The 20,756-nt window shown below is 41.6% G+C and overlaps 1 protein-coding gene across 2 annotated transcripts in view; it reads right to left on the reverse strand.

The window, feature by feature from the left end:
* The window catches only part of myo10l1 (myosin X, like 1), a 40,256-nt gene that overhangs the window by 8,648 nt on the left and 10,852 nt on the right, over positions 1-20,756 (reverse strand). Inside the window, exons 3-33 of one of the 2 annotated variants that reach the window (XM_058615333.1) lie at positions 15,085-15,243; positions 13,409-13,596; positions 12,757-12,891; positions 12,359-12,483; positions 12,207-12,220; positions 12,001-12,085; positions 11,713-11,819; positions 10,713-10,842; positions 10,503-10,621; positions 10,233-10,379; positions 10,028-10,128; positions 9,310-9,376; positions 8,816-8,908; positions 8,639-8,707; positions 8,479-8,561; positions 7,617-7,719; positions 7,441-7,521; positions 7,223-7,347; positions 7,004-7,121; positions 6,142-6,248; positions 5,751-6,039; positions 4,807-5,655; positions 4,488-4,611; positions 4,132-4,270; positions 3,415-3,519; positions 3,211-3,306; positions 2,990-3,083; positions 2,368-2,423; positions 1,877-2,019; positions 632-826; positions 353-510 (exon numbers count right to left, since the gene is read on the reverse strand). In XM_058615333.1, the coding sequence (XP_058471316.1) occupies positions 353-510; positions 632-826; positions 1,877-2,019; positions 2,368-2,423; positions 2,990-3,083; positions 3,211-3,306; positions 3,415-3,519; positions 4,132-4,270; positions 4,488-4,611; positions 4,807-5,655; positions 5,751-6,039; positions 6,142-6,248; positions 7,004-7,121; positions 7,223-7,347; positions 7,441-7,521; positions 7,617-7,719; positions 8,479-8,561; positions 8,639-8,707; positions 8,816-8,908; positions 9,310-9,376; positions 10,028-10,128; positions 10,233-10,379; positions 10,503-10,621; positions 10,713-10,842; positions 11,713-11,819; positions 12,001-12,085; positions 12,207-12,220; positions 12,359-12,483; positions 12,757-12,891; positions 13,409-13,596; positions 15,085-15,243 (4,404 nt within the window). Of the gene's footprint in view, positions 1-352; positions 511-631; positions 827-1,876; positions 2,020-2,367; positions 2,424-2,989; positions 3,084-3,210; positions 3,307-3,414; positions 3,520-4,128; positions 4,271-4,487; positions 4,612-4,806; positions 5,656-5,750; positions 6,040-6,141; positions 6,249-7,003; positions 7,122-7,222; positions 7,348-7,440; positions 7,522-7,616; positions 7,720-8,478; positions 8,562-8,638; positions 8,708-8,815; positions 8,909-9,309; positions 9,377-10,027; positions 10,129-10,232; positions 10,380-10,502; positions 10,622-10,712; positions 10,843-11,712; positions 11,820-12,000; positions 12,086-12,206; positions 12,221-12,358; positions 12,484-12,756; positions 12,892-13,408; positions 13,597-15,084; positions 15,244-20,756 lie in introns of both variants that reach the window. The other variant, XM_058615332.1, reaches the window with a different exon arrangement.

Here is a 20,756-nt window from a genome sequence, read left to right on the forward strand (position 1 = left end):
TGGGCGCGACGTCCAACACAAGAATCAAAGTGAATTGAAGATCAGTTAAAAACACCTCTGAAAACGTTAATCTCCAACATTTAGCACGGACATGCCTAAAATGTCAATATTTAACAGAGGAGTCTGGTGTGTTTATCCCCTGTGATGACACCACCCACATTGAGGAGGTACTATATTGTATTGGAAAACCAACCAAACCACGTAGAGTGGAGCCGTGCCGAGCCAACAGGAGGGCGACCCCAGCCGGGACTATGTAGTGGAAAAGCGCCATAAATCCAAATATGGATATCAATACCACATCAAAGTTTTGGAATGAAAACCCAGCCCTGTATGTGATTACGTGTGTTTTTACCTTGATGTCTCTGATGAGCTGCAGTGTTGGAGTTTCTATGGGAGTTTTACTGTCTATGACTCCCTGTACAGCAGCAGTCCACCTCATAGCTTCATTCAGCATCTTGGTGTAAAGGCGGTACGAATGCTTCCTCCCGTACACGATGATGTTCCAGTAACCTGCAAGAACAAGAACTCTTCTTTCACATATAAAACTGCACATGTTGTCCCTCTCTCCCTTGTCTCATCCCAGATTAACCTTTCCCTTCCCGTGACTTTTGCCTTTTCTCTTCACCCTCACCTGTCTCCCGGTGCACACGCTCATCCGGCTGAATGACGGAGCAGAGGGAGTTCAGGACCAGAGTTCCCATCTTGGAGGAGTTTCGTTCCGAGCTCTTGTAGTAATCCAGGGAGTTGTGGGTCAAAACAAACCAGCGCTTTTTCAGCTTCAGGGAGGTGCTCTTAGCATTCGTCTTCATCTCCTTTTGGAGCCAACCTGAGGACGACAATAAAGGAAGGGAAAGAAGACACAATGAAGGATGTAAATTATATTAATACAACAGTGATAGTTAAGGAAAGATTTCAAAAGTGCATAGCACTCCTGTACAGATCAAGGGAAATATTAAATACTAAGACTTTGCACATGCTTTTTTGCTCACTGATTCATTAGTATTTATTGTACTGTGTGGAATTACAGGGGATCATTGTTTTTAACAACACAGCACTCAGTAGTTTCACTGCAGGCAACAAGACAGTAGATTATGGCAATACAAATTCTATGTTTATAAAACTCCATATTTTGAAATTGTAGGATTTGCTATGCCACAAACTATTGTAAATAATGTTTAAATGTAATAAATGTAATAAGTCACTTCCTAACTTAGAACTTCATAAAACAGGAAGCAAAAAACAGAGATGGTTAAACCATAGAATACTGTAAATATAAATGTAAGGAACATCAACTTTGATTTTTAAAATAATGCTTTGTGACACCATTTTAAGGATTAGTTTAAAGTATGTGCATTTATACATGTACATGTGTGTATATATATGTGTACATATAAGTGTGTGAATGTGTCTTTTTTCCTTTTCTTCTTCAGAAGAGAAGCATATTTTGGGGAACGATGCAGGACAGCACGCATAAGCACTTTGCTTCTGTCTTGAGTCTTGTTCGTTTTTGTGTCTACGCTTCATTTGTGTGACTGATGAAGCCACATACTGATTATTAGTGCAAATACATGTATTTATGGCACAGCAACAGGCCAACAGGTGTCAGTATCTCCTCTTTTAAGGCTGATTGGAATCATCCCTTCTCCTCTTCAACAACATGAAGAAGTAGTTCAGGCTCTTCTGAAGCAGGAAAGAAAAGTCATCATGGTGAAATGGACTGAGGAAATTTCTTTTGCAGACGTGGGGGACATTTGAACATATTTGATTTATGGTGACATAATCAACATTTTCATCAAAAGTATGAATATAGCAAATGCTTTGAAACGACCATCTGTAATTAACAGGTTGTGCAGTAAAAAGTGTAAAACATTCTTACCTCTGACCAGGAACTCCTGTCCATCCACCCTGGCGTCTCCTTTGGGTTTCTGCAGCAAACTGATCCAGTGATGCATCTCCTCTGGCGTGTCGCTGTTGCAGTGGATCACACGGTTTGCCGTGATGATGACGAAAGAGTTGGGCCTGTGAAGGTCAAGTGAAAGACTCTTAAACTCTCTGTATTGTCAGTGAGTAGTAATTAGGAAGTAGCTGCTAGTTTAAGCTGCAGGTTTAAGGTTTTGATTATTTTTGGTGTTTTTGTTGCCCTTTCTTTCGTCTGTATTGACATTAAAATCACAATTAAATCACTTCCTGTGTAGCGCGGAAATGTAGTAACCCAAGATCTAAACACCATTACACTCAGAAACAGAGCGAGAGAGTCACGAGGAGCTTAAAGGCTGAATAAATATTGTTGTAATTAATATTAATTCCATTGACAATGAAAGATAGTCTGAGATCCTTCTTTGCTCTGTTGATGATGGTAAAACTTACCGATCGGGGTTGTCTGACGCACAAACAGAGTCAATCAGCCCAACGTCAAGAGTTCCCTGCAGGTGAAAATCAAAAGTGATATTATTATCTTCATATAATAATAATAATAATAATAATAATAATAATAATAATAATAATAATAAATGCTACCACTAACCTAACCCTGTAGCTGTAAGACAATGATCTACCTTCACACGTGCAATATACTGTCATTTTTTGGCTCGGCATGAGAGTTGCCTATTTTAATCCATCTTTCCTTTGTCCTGTTGGTTATAAGTTGGTCTGCCCAGACTGTATTTATTCTGGTAACTTAATGTCTATAATGTACATTCCATTTTACCTTTTTATAGACTTATTCTATAATGTACTTTCACACATGTGGAAATGCACGTTTACTATTTATTACCTTTACATTTACTGTCTTTGATCCTGTGAAAATGTAAATTTCCCCCTCATCTTATCTTATCTTATTTTATAAGTTTTGCCAATTCTGTCCTTCATTTTCATTTGTTGAAAAAAGATAGTACACAGCACAATAAAACAGAAATAACGTCTCTCAACACTTCAGAGGACATTGTATGAATGTGTATTTGAGACGGTGTCACAGTTTTTAGAGACTGACCACAGCATTCTTTGGGTTGGCTTGTTCATGGGACATCTCCAGCAACTGCTCAGGAGTGCAAACACGCACTTTACTGAGGACATTGAACCAGCCGCTGCACAGAGAGACACAGGGGTTTAGAATCAGTCCACATCAGTCCACATCAGTCCACATCAGTCCTAACCAGTCCACTCAGACATACTGCACATGCAACATGAGGATGTTTTCCAAGTAGAAGGCACCTTGCGTCCTCGGGTGATTCTGCAAACACCTGATAGGTCCGCTCGTCTGTCACAATGTTCAGAGCGTTTTCCTTTTCATGATTATCAACAATCTCCCTGTGAACACACACACACACACACACATAAACATAAACAGGAGGATACAAATGAAGCTGCTGTTGACTGAACAAAGAGAATGTGCATTGTCGTTTCTTTAAAACTTACTTTGCGGCCCGGATGTCGATGGTTCCCTTCAGCTTCTCCTCGCTGTCGTTATCATAGTACATGAGTTTACTGTCCCTCAGCACAAACCAGCGCATCTTCCAGTTCCTGAGGCAAAAAGAGCCACAGTCAAATACAACGGCCAAAAATAGCACACTGTAGAAACTGCAGAGAATTAATTGGCTTTAACTGTAAAATGACATGTGCACATAATGGGATCAATTACTATTTGCAATTGTATAATATTAATCTGCTTTGCACTACAACTACCTCATTTTGTCTTCTTAGATTTGTTTCTGTAACATTTACCGTACATATACAGTTAAGTACAGTAAGGTAAGTCAATTATTTGTTATTAGAGAGTAGAACATCAGTGAAGTCACACTCCAGCAGCTTGATCAGGAGACAGTGCTTTTCCATTTCTGCAGAGGGTTTAAAGCTTCAAATTAGACAAACACAAAATTCATTATTATCATTATTATTGTTACTATTATTATAAGAAATGTTATGCAGAGGTGATATGCTATTGTAACATGCAACCACTAGTTTAACTGTTAAATCCATGTAACATGAAAACTGTTGTGTGACATTTTAAATTGGAAAAAGAAGAACATATTTTATCAACCCATGGAAAAAACCCACAAACTAATTTGTTATATTATTGTGCACTTCATGTCTCATTGTAAGCATGCAGCTTCACTCAGTATCAACTACAACAACCTCCGTGACAGAGTCGAGAGTCCTCCTCCTTTCTTGTAGAGCCAGCCAGACTTCAGAGACTCTTGTTTTGACCGGAACCACATGAAGGTTTCGTCTTTCAACACGCACCACCTCCTGCGCCACGGGATCATCAGCCCAGCTGAGGGAGCGGAGGAGACGGAAATAAAAAGGTAGCATTTATGATGACCGCTCAATGCTGCTACACACTACAGTTTTTACCATTCGCCCATTCGTCACACATCTTTCATTCACATTCAAACGCTGCAGGAGCAAGAGCCTTCCAGTTGAACGACAACTCACTCTACCACTGATCCACCTTTCAGTTTCAGAAACAATCATGATCCACAGATACGCACCCTTCATGTAGAGGTAGCCATGGAAATATGGTGGTCCATTCCCATTAAACAAAGTGACTCTGCCATTGGTCACCTCTTCATCCGTGTCCATCATCCCATCATGCTCATCATCACTGTCTGCATACTGGTAAATCAGACAATAACACCATTAATTACTGGTTTATATATAAAGGAATTAAAAAAAAAATGTGTCACTGTCTTAGTTTATCACAGTTCAGAGCTAAATAAACTTTTTGAAAAAGGTAAAGTTTGACTGCAGAGCTGCTCATACATGTCTGCGTGCACGCATGTGAGGAAGCATGTGAGTGTGTGTCCTCACAGAGTCAGAGCTGCCTCTGTAGGACTCGATGCTGGCGTTGGTGCAGGTGGATTTCCTCGGGTGCTCCTCGTCCATCACGGCAGCGCTGCCGCGGTTGCTCCCGGACACGGAGCTGTCGTCCCCAGCGTTGACGGACCCTTCCTCGTCCTCCTGGTCGTAGTCTGACTCGGTGTCGGCCGGCATGCTGTAGATCGGCTCCTCTCCGTCCCCGAGGCTCTCTACCATGCTCACCTTCCTCTCCGGCTCTGCCTTAGCTGCCTCTGTCTTCTCTCCCTCTCCTGGGGGAGGCGGAGGGGGAGGAGGTGGAGGAACAGTGGAGCCATCTCCAGGTGGAGGCGGCGGAGGAATTCCAGTGACAAATTCCCCATCTGTGGGCAGAGGAGGTGGAGGAGGTGGCGCAGGAGGCACTGTCCCCTCAGCAAAGGCAGGTGGGGGAGGAGGAAGTTGAGCAAATATGTCCTGATCCACGGGAGCGTTCGACTCAGCAGGAGGAGGGAAGTCAGGGAGAGGGATGCACTCCTCCTCAGCATGGAAGCCCTCATCTACCTCCTCCTCTTTGGAAGTACCTGTTGCGCCGCTTGACCTTTTGGGAGGTTTTGCTTCAGCAGCGGGCTTTGCTTCTGCTGCTGCCTGCGAGGGATCTACGCCGCCAAAGTTCAGGAGGTCAATGAGCTCAGTGGCCTTGCGAGACGCCTCCTTCTTCATTCGCTTAAGCTCAGCATCCCGGCGCAGCTGCAGCTGCTGTTTAGAGGACTCACACAGCTGCGACACCTCATCCTCTCTCTTCTTCTGCAAGCGCTCGATCTCCCGCTCCAACTGCAAGATCTCCTCCATCTGCCGGGTTTCCTCCTGAAGGGGGAAGAATAGAGAGAAAGGGAAGGACTGAGCTGCAATATCTCCGATGAGATGATGAAAAAAACTCTACACCACGTTTCATCACTTACTTCTGCCGGAATTTTTTCCTTCTCTGCTCCTGCAACCGCTTCATCCTCCTTCTCCCCTTCACCGCGTGTTTTCTTGTCCTCCTCCTCTATCCTCCTCTGCTCGTCCTCCCGTTTCTTCTTCTTCTCCTCTCGGAGCTTTCGAACGCGAGTGCGCGCCACCTGTCCTCGCCAGTGTCTCTGCAGCACCAGGGCCGCCTCGCGCTGCTTCACGAACCGCCTGCGTTGGAGGTGCTTGCGGACGTGTTTCTGCAGGGTGACGACACTGGCGCGCACAAGCTTGAAGTGCTTCCTGTGGACAAAACGGGCAGAAGGCGTAAGACGCTGGGATCACTGAGCTCATACTTCCTTCTTAAATGCCTACAAATTCAGCTCCTGTCTGAAGGTTTCTTACTTGGCAGAGAAGGTGAGGAGGTGAGCCCGGATTATCATTGCAGCTTGACGTCGAACTTCATCCCTGTCTTTCTCTAAACGGTGCTCCAGAGACTCTTTCATAAATACCTACAAAAGCAAAAAAAAAAGTAGATTAGTAGTAGATTCAACGTACTTTTTTCTTACCATTTGTGTTTTAAGCCAGACGTATTCTTGCGTTGTACTGAGAACATCAAGAACATTGTATAAAATACTGTAAATATGTAAATATTTAGTGACAAAGTAATGTATAAATTGTGTTGTGTGTAATAGGAACATATAAGTTTATACTTACTACTCCTTTTCAAACATGTGACAAGATGTAAATGTGTTGTCATTGTAAATGGTGCACATGTATGTTTGAAATCTATCTATCTATCTATCTATCTAAAATGATGTATTATGTACTAAGAATAGTAGTAGTAGTAGGAGGAGGAGTATTTGCAATATGGTAGTAATATTATGGTAATGCCATTGTATTTCTATAATCACCAAGCAATAGCTAATAATAATAATAATAATAATAATAATAATAATGATAATAATGTAAAATGTGTGTGAATAAGGGCGGATGAATATCAAATGATCAATTTTCATTCACAAACATTTTTATGTAAAGGTATTAAAGTGATGGTAGTGACACAGTATTACTGTAAAATTTAACATTTTTACCACACCTTTACTATTATTATTATTATCAATCTGAAAAATGCACTAGAAATAAGACGGTTTTATCATAAAGTTACACACCATTTTAAATGATCACCTCATATCATCACTCATACATTGCTGTTATTGTACTATAATATTATGTGTATTTCTCATAAACGACTTCTGAATGTTACCTTGGTCTTGCCCAGCTGCCACTCTTTCTTGGTCTTGTCATATTTTAACAGAAGGTCTGTATTCCTCTTTTTATCATCGCCACCTGCTGGTACTTTTTCTTTGAGAATGATCTTGTATCTGTTGAGCAGAAACCACAGTGTGACAAATAAAAATAAAAAGACAAGAGAGGTGGATTGCAGCAGTCACGAAACACGACTTTGAGAAATTCAAATGTGTACCGAAAGAAAAAGTCTTTGAAGGTTCTGCGGACGGGGAACCCAGCGCGACGGATCTTCACAGTTTCCAGCATCCCAGAATACCTCAGCTGATTCATGACGATCTCTGGGTCAAACACATTTGGGTTCTACGAGTAAAACATGAAAAGAAATCACAGCCATGCTCATGCTCCACGTCTGTTATTAATGTGAGTTTCAGACGCTGTCTGAAGAACACTGACCTTTTGCATGTTGGGTTTAATGCAACGGATAAAGAAAGGGTTGGATGCACTCAGCGTGGCCATGAGAGCGTGGAGGGAGTCCTGAGGAGACGCAGGCAGAGAGGAGAGGATATGTTAGTACATCCTCTGTGGATGGTTTAGTATCAGTATATGAAAACTTGTCTTTCATTTCTTACCCTGAACTGGGAGCTCACAGTGGGTTTTCGTCTTGCTGTTCCCATCTTCTCCTCGTTGTTCCTGCTCCCGACTTTCTCGAACAAGTCATAGATGAAGTCCAGTCTGTGTCACGATGGAAAAAGAAAGGATTTCACATTAACATGTCCAGTCAGAGGTAATTATCATATTAATTTTAACATTTATTTTATGACAATTGCATTATCTCTTTATATATCACATTATATTATTATATACTATATTATTATTAATTACTTTTCATGAGTGTACAGCGTACTGCATATCAACATTTCTGGGTAAAACTGCATTACTTTCAGTGTTGTAATGTAACAAAATACAAATACTTTGTTACTGTGCTTAATGTCTGAACTTTGCTTTGTTATTTATATATCTATCAACTCGTACTTTTACTCCACTGCATTTCCTCAGTAGAAAATCAGAAGAAGAAGAGTATTATGGTCTGTATTTATATAGATGAGCTGCTTTACACTACAGTTTTCACCCATTCACATGCTGCAACATGGGGTTAAGTAGCAGAGCCAGGAATTGAACCCACAACCCACCTTCCAGTTGAAAGATAACTCGCCCTACCACGGAGCTACCGCAGCTACCTCTAAAACTTAAGTACATTTTATATCAGAAAATGACTTTTGATACTTAAGTACAGTAAATGTCATAAACTTTAAGACTTTTACTTCTACCAAAGTCATTTTCACATACTTGTACTTTTACTCAAGTATCACCTTTAGATACTTTATACAAGACTACTCTATATTTGACTTTCAAAGTATTTCCTCTTTAGAATGATCACTTTATAAAACTTCAGACCTGTTATAATCACATGCTTCTTTTCGCTCATGCTACCTGCTGTCCTTCAGCATGTTCAGGATGTCGTCTCGGAAGGTGTCTCTGTTCTTCCCCAGGATTCCCTTAACGTCGTACAAAACCTGAGGGAAAAAAACAGTGAATTATAACTTTCCGAGACACGCGGCAGCGCTTAGTGCACTGTGATGTTTCCACTCACCTCGCCGGCATAATGTTTGATACCAAACTGATGATCCGCGAGTCTGGGTTTTACATAGTAAGGGTTTGTCTGCGGCAAAATAGAAGAACGCAAAAGCAATTACAGACGAGATGTTTAACAGCAACACTGCGTGTGAATTATGCATGGAGTGCATGAAAAATTGTGTAAGCAACGCACAGAGTGTCTGCTGTGCAGCTTCTCCAGCAGAGTGAAGTCTGTTCCTTTGGGGAATCGACTCTCTTCATTCACGAGTGCCAACAAGCCCAGTTTCTGTGAGAGATGGTTGGGAAAAGCAACACACACACACACACACACACACCATTCCACTAATATTAGAGCAGTTTTCACAAAGCAGAACTTTTATAACAAACCATTAAAGGAATAAGGTTTGCATTTAGCTTTGTATTACTAGAATAGGGGTAGTATTTTTGAAAAAGTGTGGGGGACGGTAGCTTATTCCCAGAATGTAAACAGTGTCCGCCATCTTTGCTAACAGTTATGCTAACAGGACCAAGTGTCACTGGTGGGCATGTAACAAAGAAAAGAATGAAGATATTTCTCAACTCAGGGGAAGCTGAGGTTGTGAAGGACAATTTTTCAAAAATACTACCCCTATTATAGCTAAATGCAAGTATTGCAAGAGAATACGCTGAAATAAATCAACTTCTTACTTTCTCTATGAGGTCAAGACACTCGGCATTGTCCATCCAGTCGATGGCGTCCCACTGAACACCCTCCCTGTGAAGAATAAGACAAGCACACGCTAACTGAAGCCGGCCAACACTGAGCTGAGGGACGTCCTTTCTTTCGGAAGGTGCCCACTTTGATGCACATGAATGGTACTTGTTTGAATGTCATGCCTGGAGCCGACTCTGGCCTCTTGAATCAGAAGAACAGGGCCAGTTTACATGGGAAAGGTGTGCTGCAAAGTGACAGGCTCAACCTTTGGATAATCTCTCTCACACATACAAGGTCCACGGTTTTAAAGAAGGTCAGGTCCCGTCCTGCTGAACCCAGCCATCCTATGATTTCAGATGAATTCAGGTTGCTGCCTTCAGGCCACAAATACCGACTGCTAAAGTACAGATCCAACAGACTTAAGAATTCTCTGAATGAGTCAGCTTGGCTATAATAAAGAGAACTTTGTACTTAGAAATAAGTATTATATCCATGTTGTGACAGAATTGTATAAAATAAAGCAGCAGGTCCAGTAATTTATGGTACAAGAGAATATTATGGTCCATAATAATGATTACACCATGATGCAGTAATTCTGTGATGAAAAAATAATGTATTTAAAATGGTGAAGAGCAGGATTTGTTTCCATTAGTGGTGTTTAATAATTAAATATGATAAATAGTGCAGTATGAACAGTGTGTGACAGTGCACCTGTTGTACTCCAGCTGCTCCAGGGAGAAGATATGCTTATTAAAGTACTCCTGTAGTTTCTCATTGGCATAGTTGATGTTGAACTGCTCAAAGCGGTTCACCTGGAAGAACAAATGAAACACACACACGTTGAGTGAAATGCCTAGACTCACTGTGAAGGTGGCAGAAGATTTAGCGGAATCTCACGGAATGAAACGGTTCTGACCTCAAAGTTCTCAAAGCCGAAGATGTCGAGGATGCCGATGGACTTAAAGTTTTCCTTCCCCTTGATTTTCTGGTTGATCTTGAGGATGATCCAGGAAAAACACTGGGAATATAACGCCATGGCAACAGAGTCCCGAGAATCCACGGCCTACGGTGATTAGAAGAAAAGCCCAGAGATGTGAGTGATGGGAGAAAAAGCAGAACCGCATCTATACAGGGAGAATAAACATGGGCACATATAGAGTATATACAGTGTTTATACACACTGTACCTGCTCTATAGTGAGTGGGGAGCAGATTTCCTCTCCTCTGAGTATTATGGATCGCTGAGTCAGGGCTTCGGACAGCTGGAAGGCGTCCAGACCGAGCAGCTCACTGGCATCACTGACCACTGGAAACACGGCCGAAGACGTGTTAAACATCCATAATGTGTCTGCCTTAGATGTAATTTGTCACTCACTTTACGAGAGGCATTCACTGACCTTGCTTGGTCGTGATCTGGGCTCCTCCTGCCGTCATGAACTCGATGTTTCCCAGCTGTAAGACTCCTGAGAGCAGCTTGAACATGTCTCTGATCTCATCCTCTGTGAACTCTAACACCTTCAGCGCCTCCTACACCAGAAACAAACAGGAGGCGATTTTATTATAAACTATTATAAAATCAGACGGTAAATGCCATCAATTAAAACATCGGTCTGTGTCACAGCAGCTAAGGATAGTAAAGTAGAGAATGCAACTTGTGGATGAAAAACTAAGTCAGGCTGAAATAAGTCTACTGCGTCTATATGTTACAGAATCACTCTGTCTGCATCATTTGAGAACGTTTGCATATGTTAACGCTGCCTTCCATTTCATTCATCTGTCCAAACTTTAACACAAAGCCTGTCTGAAACAGAGAAGAACACTAAACTGGAACTCCGGAAAAGTGTAAATATTGTGGTATTAACATTTCTGAAGTAGACACAGTGTTAACTCAGACTTATTGCATTTCTTTTGATTTGACATAATCAGATAAATCTAAAAGTTAAATTCATACAGGGACTGTCTTTGCTTTCATTTGATCCCCCATCAGGATAAAGACACAGAGGTAAGAGTTACATTACAGGGTTAACTCTTAGAACTTAGAACAGCAATTAGGCTGCTTTTTTCCCCCATTTCTATGTTAAAACATATACACAAATGTGCAATATAGAGTGTCTTATATGCTCAAAAAAATCTATAAAATGAATCATAACTTTCAATCAAAAACATATAAGAAGACGAAAAACACATTTTGTAAAGCCTGAAGGCGTGAAAGCCAACCTATAAACACACACCCCAGGATGTAAGGAGTTGTGTATTATTCCCATGACTTATAAACTATTTGAATGCAATTAAAATGTGATTAATCATAATTTAAAATAGATCTTTATCCTATGACAGCCCTAGTAATGCTGCAGTTTGAAGAATATTAGACAAAGTCGGTGATGTAAACACACAAACCATGACGCTGTTGAACAGTTCTTTGTCGTTCAGGCTCTTGTCCTTCAGACATCCTGATTGGCTGAGGTAGTAGAAAGATTCAGCAGGCTCCTCCAGGAAGTAAAGGCCTGATGGAGTCAGTGGCAGAGATGCAATGAAGTGAAATGATAAAAGCACATTTATGTTGATCACAGTTTCCTACAGTTTCAGTTTGTCTCCAGTGTAAATCAAATAAAGATAAAACATCGTTTGAGTGGAAAAGAGAACATTTTTTGTTCTTTTAAAATATGCTCCCAGGGCTTTTCTTACTTTTATGTTCTTTGTTGGCGCCGGCTAACAGGGCGTAGAAGATGTGGTAGTTTCGTTCACCGGGGTTTTGTCGCACCACGCGGTTCTACAAGAAAATCAGTGCAGCAGAGGCCTCGATTATAATTTCATTACAATTCACAAAACATGACAAACAGGTCACTTGTAGTGAGTTACAGTCAACAACTGCAGCCGCATGACATACAGACCTTTTCCAGTAAGTCTGAAAGACAGGAAGTCAAGGATTTTACTTTCCTTTAATTAGCATTCCTTTCTATAATAATAAAATACACAAACAGTAAAATACTGAAACACACATCACATTATTTTGTGTAAAAAACAAACAAACAAATAAGGATACAGTCGATGACACAGCCCCCCTGGATGTTTCCACCCTCTGAGAAGTGAAGCTGGATGAACTTTCCAAAGCGACTGGAGTTGTTGTTGTAAACAGTCTTTGCATTTCCAAACGCTTCCATGATGGGACTGAAGGACAAAAACAAACCAGAGGTTAGCGCTATTTACTGCGCCTGCATTTCTCTGTGCATGACATTTATAATGTAGCGCATGAATCTCGTGAACGGCAGAGGACGTTCTTTCAGTGGGTGCATATCAATTCGGCTAATTCTCCTCTGCTAATAAAATGAATTGATAATAATATATTAGTTTAAAAGTCAGGAATTTACACTTGAGACTCACCCTTATAGCACAGATTTATAGTCATAGTTGTCGTCATGTCGTGTGTGTGTGTGTGTGTACCTGCTCTGTACAATGGCCTGCTCCACACGTGTACTTTTCTCTGACGGAGCCGTCCCGGCTGATTTCTGGCTCATCACTGACAGGAACCGCAGCAATAGCTTGGTGCTCTCTGTCTTCCCAGCACCCGATTCACCACTGAGAACACACACACACACACATACACACACACATTTTAATTAAATGCACTGTGACCTTCTCTGACATTTCAGTATCTCACACTGGTCCATTTGTGTAACTGACATTGAGGTTTGATCGTGGCGTTAGCTGCCAGTCCGTTTCACTCACGATACCGAGTGAGACAAAGACTGTGTGTAATTGACAGCTCGATAACTGTGGATCCAACCATCCACTGATGGTAAAGACATGTACATGAGTATGTTCTAGTGTACTGATTCCTAAAACCTCACAGACGATCGCCACTCAGTTCACGATATAAAACATGTCAAGAGCAAATTTCAATTAATTCCAATTCCGGTGTGTTGGAACAGGGAAACATCTAAAACATGCAGGGCAGTGGGGCCACAGGACCAGGATTGAGAAACCCTGGTTTAACAGACACAACAACACAACAGCAACAGACAAAAAGCGAACTACCTTACACCTAAGACACTTAAACTGAATCCTGGTCCTAGGATCCCGTGCGTGAACTCACCTGATGAGGACACACTGGCTGTCGTGGCGTTTCCAGATGCAGCGATAGCATTCATTGGCCACGGCAAATATGTGAGGTGGGAGCTCCCCGAGATGATGCTTGGAGTAAAGGTCGACTCTGTCGGGGTCGTACAGACCTGAGATCTTCTTGTAGGGGTTGACAGCTGCCAGGATGCTGCCAATATTAGTCTGTAAACGAGAAGGATATATGACATTTCAGGTCTTTTTGTCATCATTTGTCACCAATTGGAGGATAAAGGGCATATAGAGCAGCATATGGAGTGACATATCATTGGATATTTTTTAGAAAGCTAAGGTCAAGTTAGTAAGAAGATGGAGGAGGGAGGTCAGATTTGTATTTTTAAATATGTGTTCCCTGAAAGTCACCTTGTCTTCCGTCTAAAAACAAGAAAAAAAGCCTCCACATGTCATGTTCCCCCGGTCGGAGCGTCACATATAAAAGTGAGCTGCAGAACACACAGTGACACAGAAAGCCTAAATTCTTGTGATCAGCTTATGGGAAATCTGTGTGTGGACAATATTTCGTCATCTAGATTATAGGTCCCACCCACAGAGGCTGTCGTTGGTCTGTTGTCTGATGATCCTCACATTTTCCATGAATCTGTCCCACTTTCGACACACGTGTATCATAACTGCGATCACAGCAGTTTGATCTATGATCACAATCACAGAGACATTTTTCTCTTCACGGCGTGAGGACTTTTATGGGCATCAGCTAATGCATTCATTCACGACACAGACATAAACAAATTGCTTCAGTGATTAATTTCTCTGATGATTAGGAGTCAGATATTGGATCTCAGAGGCGGCAGAGCAGAACGTCTTATTAGATTTGTACTGCTTAATCTTTGCGCGACTGTACACAAACACACGTTTGGGTTTACACCGAAGCTGCGTTTGCCGTCAATTCAGTGCTCCACAAGGTCATGATCAAGGTCATAGTGCAGTTTCAAGAACATGGGTAAAAACAACACATAATATTATATGTTACATTTCTGCAAAAAATAAAAAATAATGTTTTTAATGCTTCCAATACTTTTTAAATCCATAAATAATGGACCGTTTTGTCGCCTTTTAATGACATCATCCACTTTGCAAGGCTGCTGCTGTATTTTGGGGTTTCCCTTAGAAAATTGACATAAATAATGTACAATGATGCGCTCTAAATCTGCCTCTGTATTCGATAAATAGAGACTTGTGCAAATATTTCACAATAAAAGCCTTGTTGAAAAAAATGTTATGAATTCAAGGAAGGAACAAAAAAATGCGTAAGCGCTTTTTTTATTTGAAATGTTGCATGTGTGATACACGTAGACATGATGGGATTGATGGCTTCAGCAGCTTTAGAGAGGTAGCAAGTGGAGGAAGTGAGGAAGGGAAGGAGGAAGGAGAGTTGGTGTCACACTTGAAACTGGAACCCAAAGCAACTTCAGGAAAAATAACTCCTACATCATCAAACTAGGACTTTGTTATTGTTTGGAAATCATTTACTGTGTTTAGTCTAGTTCTCACCTTAACATAACCACTATTCATATTTTAATCTCATCTCTCTCATTTGAGATCATCCACTGCTCATCTTCTGCCTCATTAGAACCAGGCTTTGGTCAAACGTGAAGACTTTACACACACACACACACACACACACATTTCACTTACATAGATGTTATCCTTCTGGTAGCGCTGGTACAGGTTGTGCATGATGGCGGCCTCGTGCAGCTCGGCCAGCGCCGACATGTCCTCCACCCCGTCGATGCTGGACTGATGCATGGCATACACTCGCTCCCTGGTGACCTCGGCCTGCTGCAGGTACAGCACCTGAGGACGGAGCGGGGACACATTCACTTATCACTTAACAGCACGTGATGATTTTCAGGAGGAAATCTCATTATCACAGAAACTAACGTGAATGACGAAAAAAAATCCACAGCGAGGGACATTTCTACAGGACAATATTATTTATTTACTCATTTGTTTTTATATAGATTCCGACCTCTTACTTACGTACTTTCATTTGTTTGTATTGTGTTTTTCTTTGCTCAATGAACCCCTAAATTATTCCTGGGGACAAATAAAGATTTCTGAATTGAGTTGAATGGAAATAGGTTGGAACAAGGGTCTTTCTGCATGTTCACATGTGTGTGCGTGGTTTTTTCTCCGGGTTCTCCGGTTTCCTCCCACGGTCCAAAAACATGGAAACTCAAAAATGACCCCACCTTTGCCCTGTGTCAGATGGGATTGGCACCAGCGCCCCCCCGTGACCCTCACGTGGAGGATAAAGCGGTAGAAGACGAACGGATGGAAATAAATTGAATTGAAGTGAATGTTTTGGGGGATTAGTTTGTGACTAAACTGCCACATCTGTCCATTATATACTAAGCTGCAGCTTCACAGTGGGACCGTATCTTAGTTTTGCACAATTGTACAATCTCTGTGCATTTGAGTATTTAAATCAGTGGCTTATGTTGAGAAGGCTTTTAACGCTGGATGTTTTGATGTGTTTGATGTTTACTGTAAAAATACACATTTACAGCTGGTGTTACGAGGCATCGTGTGTCCTCAAGGACAAATTAGAAAGACAAACATACAAGTGTCTTGAGTCAGGAGGAAGACAATACCAAATTTTGCCAAATGACAAAAAGAAACACATGATCAGAATACTAAGCGCCATAGCTCTTTTTCTCCCCACACCTCCTATCTCTTTTATGTCATCCATCGCCATGGCAACTAGCGTAGTCTGGGACAAGGTGGGTGGGGAACCTGGTTACGTGATGGGACGTAGGAGAAGAAGAAGAAGAAGATACACATGGAGGAAAGGAAAAGAGTGCAAGGACAGAGGCAGAGAAGAAGAGAGAGTGTGACAGTCTTTCTTCACTGCCCTTAGTCCACAGAAGCAGCAGCACAGGACATAAATGTGATTACATTTCAGCATGGAGGTGATTCATTCATTCCAGAATCTGTGTGTCACTCTGTTCCTTACATTACTGGGTTGTTATTAAATACATCGCTTTCAGTCACACAGCAGAAAAACAAAACATAAACATCATCAACTGTCTGCAAATAAAAAGCTGTTTCTGGACCTCAAATAAAGCTTTAAGAATAAAACAACAGCTCTACGCTGTTTCAGCTTCTTTCAGCTCATTGTTGAGGTTTTATAGCCTGCTTCGTTACTGTTCCCGTTTATCATCTACTGGGGGCCTTATTGCCACAGGGAACTTGTGGTTTTAAAGGAAAAGAGAATCATTCAATTATTTTCCTTTTTATATGCAACAGTAAGTGAGTAAGTTCTTAGCAGTGACATGTTGCCTCACCAATACATTTCCTTTCATGTGAATAAACTGGTTCAGGGGCCCGGATCTGACCCCAGGGCCATTATGTAGCCCATGTGTGAGCTAATGAAGTCATTTCTGTGCTATTCTATCCACTTAATCATGTACAGTATCATTTTAAATGTTTGCTTTATTACTGTGCAGCACTTCAGTCAAACATGCTGTTTTAAATGTGCTTTATAAATACATTGGATTGGACGTGTCTGCAGTGATGAGAGGCACTGACATTTGACATCGGTACACATGCAGAGGTAAAGTGATGACAGAAAGTATGTGACATTATTTCAATTTCCCTTTTTACTTTTTAATCCTTTTTAATCCCTTTATCTTCATTTTTCTTTTTGAATTCTGCTCGTCTGTATGTCTCACCCTTTGGGCTTTTATCTCTCTCTCTCTCGGGTCTCTTGATGCTCTCTCTCCATTATCCCTCCCCCCTCTCTGTCACTTGCTACTCTTCTCTCTGTGTCTGTGTGTGTGTGTGTGTGTGCTCTTGATGTCTTCCATCTCACTGCTCATTAATTTACTCCCCTTTCCCTCTGCAATCCCAACAGTTCACCCTCTCACAACTTGCCCGTTTCTTCCTCCACGTTTACTCTTTAATTTCCCAGGTATCTTCCCCGTCAACCTGATAATCATAGCTCTTGCAGTGCTCGCTCACGCGCATTTACTTAATGTCTAATTTGCTCATTCTGAGACTCTTGGCTGTACTTAACGCTTTAGGGAGAGCCATTTCAGAAAGTCAAGCATGCCTTTGCAATTCAGAGTTAATTATGGTGTGGCGGGCGATAAGACTTCACACACAAACACACGCGTTCCACTGCAGATGAGTGCAACTAGACAACAATTATTCACGGTGGTTAGAAGAGGTTGGCACTGTTGCCTCACAGCAAGAAGGTGCTGGGTATGAATCCAGGGTTGGAGTTCCAGGTTCTTTGTTGGTTTCCCGGTTTCAAAACAAATGTTAGACACATTAGGTCAGGTTTGGTCTCTTGTGGCGACATGCTCTGATCAACCCTCCATCTGACCTTATGACAATAAAGATACAATTTGAGCTTCTGTTCCATTTGGGGAACGTGCACGGAATGTATTATATGTAAAGCAGATGCAAAGGGAGTCATATTCCCTGTGAAGATAGTCTGAAATTTCAATAATTCATCATCACTGCAACAGAAACACGACATTGAGAGTGTTGCACAGTGACACAGAGTAGATACTGGACTGACAGAAATAGAAATAGAAATAGAATTGCAAAAAATAATCCTATTTTTGAATTCACTTTAACCTTCATTTGACCAGAAAAGTCGGTTAAAGCGGAAAATTCGAAACTTTTAAATATAAACCATTATCACATGAGTTCACACAGAGCTGATTCAGCTCCAGCTGTGTCTCTAAGGAAAGTAGTTTTTTTGTTTTTTCGCACATAGAGAGAGAGAGAGAGAGAGAGAGAGAGAGAGAGAGAGAGAGAGAGAGAGAGAGAGAGTAATGGACTTCATGCACACCCTCTTCATCTGACTTCACAGATTAGCTGCAGAGGGAGGAGATCAGTGAGAGAGAGACAGAGAGAGAGCTGTGGGCACAGTGACCTATATATTCTGCAGATGTACATTCACCAGGGGAGGATACAGTATCACACAGTTATGTGTGCACCTGCAGCTCTCCTCTCTCTCTCTCTCTCTCTCTCTCTCCTCAGCTCTGACCTTAAATCAGATCCTGCAGACCTCTGTGGTCCAGATTAGACGGGTGGAACACGGAGGAGATATTTCTGTAATGTGCCTTTTTTGAAGACTAGTGTATCAGATGCAGGAGGAGCAGCTGCAGCCAACGGTAGAAGGATGGGCTCTCCTGTATCAGCATAACGGGCGTGAATTTTAAACAGTGTTTCAAGTCATGGAGACAGTGTGGGACACTTTAACGCAGTTTAGATAACAGTCATTGGAGGGCTACAGATGAGCTGTGGGTCGGGAGATCACATCGTAACATAAGCTTGTTTCTGTGCAAAATCAGGATAAAAAAAAGAGTCACTTTTGTACTTTTTCGTTTGGCAAATTCAACAAAGTGTGTGTCAGTGTTTCCTGTGTGAGTCCAAGTCTGTGGTCTGTAGGACCAGAGGCGTCCCTGCAGCATGTTCTGTGCTCGCGTGAGCTCTCACTGCAGCTTTCGCGCTGACTGCTGAAATCCAGGTCACATCACACTCGTTATCCATAACTCGTCCCAGTCATAACCTCTGAGTGAGTATATGTGTGTGTGTGTGCTCAAGGTCTACATATTCTATTTTTCCATGTACACTATAATCCTATTAGGTGTACATATATCAAATGCAGGTCCACATTAGGACATTACAATTAGCCTTCAGCATAAGACATGATCCCTCAGTCATATAAATTTCCCCCTTAAATTCCAAATTCAGGCAACATGAAGTCAGCTCTCCAATGTCTTCTTTATTGCCAGTATTTAATATTCAGATTCAGACTCTGTTACAAGAAAGCAGGGTAAAGTTTTGCTTAAATTATAGAAAGGGTTATATATAGTATACCCGCGGTAGTTGAGCTGATTTAACGCAATAGTTTTCCAGCCACAGTGTTTGTAATGTGGTGAACTGGGTCAGGGTCTGTAGATCAAAGGAACAGAGTGACAGCGTAACAGGGAGGGAAACGTGGGAAAAACTAGCAATAAAAAAACAGCAATACTTTACTTTACAGTTCTGCTTTCTACTCCCTTTGGCTTCAGCATTAGCCGTTTTATTGGTTTGACTCTTTGGACAATTCAAAATGCTTAAGGGATTTACCGAGCTCTCCAGTCAACAAAAGCTAAAAAGTATTTTTTGACCCTGATCACAGCAAAGCAACGGGAATAGATGGAGTTCTGTTTGCATGGGTCAGATCCCGTTCCTGTAACAGCATAAACCTCTCCTCATCCTGCTGATGCTCCATCAAATATTCACCACTGCCTATTACATTTGAACACCAGCGGCTCGCAGAGAGGGAGGCAGAGCCGGATGGGGGCTGGGGAGGTTATGGCCGTTCATAATCCAGAGTAAAGAGAAGCCTGCTCCAAAAACTAACCCTCTCTTTTGGGAAATGCCCGTCTGTCCTTGCTGTGTCCACGGACAGAAACCCTGACCTACAGCTACATGAAAAAGATGAGGCTTTCAGAGTCCATTGTACATCTGTACGCAAGGGAATAGACGTGAATGTTCTGGGGCATACACTGAGCAAACTGAGACACTTGAATTCAGGTTACAGAGCCAAGTCTATTATTAGCACCATCTAAATACTGCCAACTGGAGCGCATACCCTCACTCTGGTTCAGAATATATGAGTGTATGTATGTGTACAGATGCTCAAAATCACATTCAATGTCATTATTTTGGTAGGGAGTGTGGTGTTTTGCGAGGGTTGGTGTCGAGGCAACATTCTAAAACAATCCCGAAACAAGCGTTTTCATCTGTGCTCCCATAATTCTCTTCATCTATTGTCATGGCGCTCCTCCAGAGGCTGAAAGTGTGTCAGGGATGAATTTTGAATATGCATGTGGAGGATGAAAGAAAGTGGAGCATGATGAACACAGGTTTCCATTGATCCACATGCAGAGAATCTGCACAGCTGCTTCACCTGCACTCTGACCTTTGTGAGCAGCACGGACGACCCGTTACAAGCGGCGACACTGGCACTGTTTACTTCTCCTGTCTAGTTTAAACTCATCAAATCTGTTCTCAGTTTGAACACATTTACAGTGTTTGCAATTGACTGATTCACATCCTGTAGAGGGTTTCTAAATAAATGAACTGTTCCACTTACATTAGGAGATAATTACATTTGAAAAATTGTCTCAAAACAAACCTCTCTGTATGAATAAAAAATGAGCTTTTAGTTGCTTTGGGATTGAATCCACAAAATCTATCTCTTTTACCTTGTTTTTTTGTCTTGTCATGCCTCAATATTGAGTTTATTAAAAAGAAATCCAAACCTTGGTCTTCAGAACTTGAGTATCTGTACTATAACA

Source organism: Solea solea, chromosome 18 (assembly GCF_958295425.1).
Source record: "Solea solea chromosome 18, fSolSol10.1, whole genome shotgun sequence".
Taxonomy (NCBI): domain Eukaryota; kingdom Metazoa; phylum Chordata; class Actinopteri; order Pleuronectiformes; family Soleidae; genus Solea; species Solea solea.